This window comes from Myripristis murdjan, unplaced genomic scaffold, assembly GCF_902150065.1.
Source record: "Myripristis murdjan unplaced genomic scaffold, fMyrMur1.1, whole genome shotgun sequence".
In the NCBI taxonomy this organism is placed as follows: Eukaryota; Metazoa; Chordata; class Actinopteri; order Holocentriformes; family Holocentridae; genus Myripristis; species Myripristis murdjan.
This window is the reverse complement of record NW_021941780.1, coordinates 1-5,000: the sequence shown is the minus strand read 5'-3', so window position 1 is coordinate 5,000 and position 5,000 is coordinate 1. Positions and strand designations below refer to the sequence as shown.

At 48.5% G+C, this 5,000-nt stretch overlaps 1 protein-coding gene across 1 annotated transcript in view; it reads left to right on the top strand.

Annotated features, from left to right (window-relative positions):
- LOC115356743 (asialoglycoprotein receptor 1-like) overlaps positions 1-3,790 on the top strand; it is a 12,456-nt gene extending 8,666 nt beyond the window's left edge. The window contains 4 exon segments of the mRNA XM_030047975.1: positions 1,726-1,880; positions 1,983-2,092; positions 3,478-3,586; positions 3,588-3,790. Coding sequence (XP_029903835.1) covers positions 1,726-1,880; positions 1,983-2,092; positions 3,478-3,586; positions 3,588-3,761 — 548 coding nt within the window. The 3' untranslated portion in view covers positions 3,762-3,790.
- Positions 3,791-5,000: the final 1,210 nt, after the last annotated feature.

Sequence of the window (5,000 nt, the reverse complement as noted above, 5' to 3'; positions counted from 1 at the left end):
GTCTGAGCTGTCGGTCTGAGCTGTCTCACTTGTTTGTCTCACCTGTCTTTCTGAGCTGTCTCACCTTTCTGTCTGCCTCTCTGACCTGTCTGTCTGACCTTTGTCTCTCTGACCTGCCTGTCTGACCTGTCTGTCTCTCTGACCTGTCTGTCTGATCTGTCACTCTCTTTGACCTGTCTGTCTCTCTGACCTGTCTGTCTGATCTGTCTGACCTGTCTGTCTCTCTAACCTGTCTCTCTCCCCCTGTCTCTTTGGCCTGTCTGTCTGTTTGGCCTTTCTGTCTGTCCTGTCTGTCTGACCTGTCTCTCTGACCTGTCTGAATGGTCTGTCTCTCTAACCTGTCTCTCTGAGCTGTCCGTCTGACCTGTCTGTCTGACACGCCACTCCGAGCTGTCTCTCTGACCTGTCTGTCTGACCTTTCTGTCTGACCTGTCTGTCTCTCTGACCTGTCTCTGTCTCTGACCTGTCTGTTTTTCTCCCTGCCTGTCTGACCTGTCTCTCTGACCTGTCTATTTCTCTGACCTGTCTGTCTGATCTGTGTCTCTCTTTGACCTGTCTCTCTCCCTGTCTGTCTGTCCTGTCGTCTCTATCCCTCCCTGTCCGACCTGTCTGTCTCTCTGACCTGTCTGTCTCTCTGACCTCTCTCTCTGACCTGTTTGTCTCTCTGACCTGTCTCAGGCTCCATGGCAGACGGCTGCTGTCCTCTGGACTGGCTCTACTTCTCGTTCAGCTGTTACTTCTTCAGTCTCTGACCTGTCTCTCCCTCTGACCTGTCTCTCTGACCTGTCTCTCTCTCTCTGACCTGTCTGTCTCTCTGACCTGTTACTCTGACCTGTCTCAGGCTCCATGGCAGACGGCTGCTGTCCTCTGGACTGGCTCTACTTCTCGTTCAGCTGTTACTTCTTCAGTCTCTGACCTGTCTCTCTCTCTGACCTGTCTGTCTCTCTCCTTGTCTCTCTGACCTGTCTGTCTCTCTGACCTGTCTGTCTCTCTGACCTGTCTCAGGCTCCATGGCAGACGGCTGCTGTCCTCTGGACTGGCTCTACTTCTCGTTCAGCTGTTACTTCTTCAGTATCTGACCTGTCTGTCTCTCTGACCTGTCTGTCTCTCTTACCTGTCTCTCTGACCTGTCTGTCTCTCTGACCTGTCTCTCTGACCTGTCTGTCTGACCTGTCTCTCTGACCTGTCTGTCTGTCTGACCTGTCTCAGGCACCATGGCAGACGGCTGCTGTCCTCTGGACTGGCTCTACTTCTCATCCAGCTGTTATTTCTTCAGTCTCTGACCTGTCTGTCTCTCTGACCTGTCTCTCTCTCTGACCTGTCTCTCTGACCTGTCTGTCTCTCTAACCTGTCTCTCTGACCTGTCTCAGGCACCATGGCAGACGGCTGCTGTCCTCTGGACTGGCTCTACTTCTCGTCCAGCTGTTACTTTTTCATTCTCTGACCTGTCTGTCTCTCTCCTTGTCTCTCTGACCTGTCTCTCTCTCTCTGACCTGTCTCTCTGACCTGTCTGTCTCTCTGACCTCTCTCTCTGACCTGTCTGTCTGTCTGACCTGTCTCAGGCACCATGGCAGAAGGGTGCTGTCCTCTGGACTGGCTCTACTTCTCGTCCAGCTGTTACTTCTTCAGTCTCTGACCTGTCTCTCTCTCTCTGACCTGTCTCTCTGACCTGTCTGTCTCTCTGACCTGTCTCTCTGACCTGTCTGTCTGTCTGACCTGTCTCAGGCACCATGGCAGAAGGCTGCTGTCCTCTGGACTGGCTCTACTTCTCGTCCAGCTGTTACTTCTTCAGTAAGACGGCTCTGTCCTGGGACAACGCCCGGGACTGGTGCTCCGACCGGAACGGCCACCTGGTGATCATGCACACTGAGGAGGAGTGGGTGAGACAGCCCATCTGTCTGTCTGTCCCGCTGTCTGTTTGCCTGTATTGTCGATAAAGTTATTCAGCCTGCCTGCCTGTCTGTCTGCCTGTCTGTCTGCAGGAGTTTGTGACCCGTCACAGCATGCCGACGTTTTACTGGATCGGTCTGACGGACGAGAGGACGGGGAAGTGGGAGTGGGTCAACCAGACGCCCTACGTCATGAACAGCAGGTGAGTGTGTGTGTGTGTGTGTGTGTGTGTGTGAGTGTGTGTGTGTGTGTGTGTGTGTGTGTCCGGCCTCAGCTCTGATCTCAGCCCTGTGGACAAACTGCCCCCCAGACAAGATGTCCACTGCAGTTTCTGTCCCAGATGTTGAAGTGTTTGGCTCTCAGAGGAGAGAAACCAAAAGGCCCCCTGGGGCCCCCAGGGGCCAGCCAGGCCCCCCGGGGGGCGACTGGCCCCTGGGGACGGTTTTTTTTTCTCTTGATGGGAAATGTTGTGGGGTATTGTCTGGTTAAGTGGAAACGCTGAAGGCTGAAACATGCAGCAAGAGAGGGAAGGGAATTTGTTGACACACTGAGTGATCCAGTGCCATTCCTGGGAATGGGCCGGAGTATCTACGAATTGATGACAACAAAGCTGAGCTGTTCTCCTTCCTGGCAACTTGTGTTACATGTGGCCACCTCCTCCACTGTGGTTGCAAAAAGAGATGTTGTGGGCAAGGCAGCACTTCAGTGCACTGCCCTTTGCTGCTGTGGTGGACTGTGTCATCATACGTAACTTTGTGTTGTCACACTTTCTTTCCTCTTTATTAAAAATGCCTTTAGGCTAAATGGTGTCCTGTCTCTGTACTGCTGTATAGTTCCACTTTGGCCATTGCCATAACACACATGCATTTCATGGCATATCTGTCAACATCTTAGAAAACATGTACAGTATACTCTACCGAAATACATATTTTGATGGTTTTTACTATTATTTAATTAACTGAATGCCAGAAATATGTAGTTAGGTAGTTGCTAGCATGTTGTAAATAGTACCATTGTATTCCTCATCCTTGAAAATGTAGGATTAGCCACCAGGATCAAGATCCTAGGTGGTCTAGAAGCTGAGTTACAGGTAAAATCACAGCAGGTGTCAGTCATTTTGAAAAACGGTTGCCACGGTTACCACGGGACAAATCTGCGATGGCCCTATAGCCAAAAATGATCCTTAGGGCATGCTCTAACAGTGTACCAAATGTCATGCTTGTATCGTGAAGTGCACGATTCCATCACGTCAATAACGTGTGATGGAGATCATGTGTGTGGGAATATTGTATCAATACACATCAGGTATCAATACGGCATGAGCACGAGCCGCTGGGAGGCGTCTGTCTGTCTGTGCTGCAGTGAAACAGACATGAAGCTCGTTAGAGGAAACACGCCGACACGTTTTATTGGCAGCTGAAAAAGTCATAAATCTGCATATTTCACATTATAGGTTATTAAAAATGTTTACAATCACAATACTGTCATATTGTAACTTACTGTGATAATACTGTCCACCCCTGATAACTGAGTGTGTGTGTGTGTGTGTGTGTGTGTGTGTGTGTGTGTGTGTGTGTGTGTGTCCAGGCACTGGAAGCCCGGCCAGCCGGACAGCTGGACCGGCCACGGGATGGGACACGGGGACGAGGACTGCGCTCATCTCCATAGCGACGGTCGCCTTAACGACCTGCACTGCGACTCCAGAATGCGTTTCGTGTGTCAGTCACACAGCCAGCGCAGCAGCTAGACGCACGCACACACACACACACACACACACACACACACACACACACACACCAGCCCGCCGTCACATGATCACACGGCAGCCACTGAAACGTCTTCATTGTTCAAATCCAGTCGACAGAATTTAACAATTAAATCTTTGCTTTAACGAGTTCAGGCTCCGCCCCCTCCAGGTTGTGTGTGCTGCTGCGTGTCGGAGCAGCGCCCCCCTGTGGTGAGACCCCGGCTACGGCGCTCTCTCCTGCCCCCTGGCTTCCAAAAAGGAGGGACTACTTTCTGCCGCGGCGCAGCAGCAGACACCAACCAGCCGAGGAAGAATCCAAACCATCACTTTTTATTTATTTTTCATTTTGTTTTTACAATTTTTCAATGATTTTTTTTTTTGGTAATTGTACCTTTAATTTTTTTTTGCAGTTTTTTCGGTGATTTGAAAGTACTTTCCATGTAATTTAATTTATAACTACATAATTAATATAATTTTTTTCTGTTTTTTTTTTTTTTTTTTTTTTGTTACTAATCCTCTGATTATTTTGTGATTGTCTGGTGATTTTTGTATAATTTTTTCCCAACAAATTTTCTGGTAACTTTTGCTAATTTAGTTTTTTTTCTTGTTGTCTTGGGGGGTCGAGGCCAATTTCTTGTGCTAATCTGATATGCTGACACGTTGTTTCATCTGTAGGATTATGGGTCAGAAACCTTGTTACCATGGCGACAGAAAGGGGCATAAAGTCCCTGATGGCAGATCCTCAGTAAACAAACAGCGCTTCTCGAGTTTCGTTCTGAAGTCAAACCTTCGATGAACAAAGATCCACAACGCGGCGAGATGTCTCGCCCTCAGCTCGTCTGACGCCGACGGCGCTAATGCTAACATCGCTAACTGCCATGCTAACAGCTAACAGCTAGCTGCTGCTCCGTGTGACATCATCATCATCAAGTCTCTGAAATCACCTGCCGCCTCCAGCTTCTGATCAAACTGTCGTCACGATCAATACAACAATAAAAGCCTGAAGCCGACTCTCCTTTGACCAGCTGCTGGAATTTCAAAATAAAGTTCTGAATGAATGTTTTGAATGAAGCTCAGCTGCACAGTGACGACGACGATGATGATGATGATGATGACAAAGTGCCAAAAAATAAAGTGTGCTTTATTTTACTGCTGGTGCCACCCTGTAACCATGACGACAGAGCTCTGTACCTGATCGTTGTCTTGTGATTCGTCAGCTGATGAAAAAAAAAAAACAAACAAAAAAAATAAAAATCCTCTGATGCTTTGGGCTGTTTTTGTTTCTGAAAGGTTGAACTTGTTTTGACTGCAAACAGAAAAAAAAAAAAAACGTGAAAAGTGACTTTTAAAAAATATCCTGATG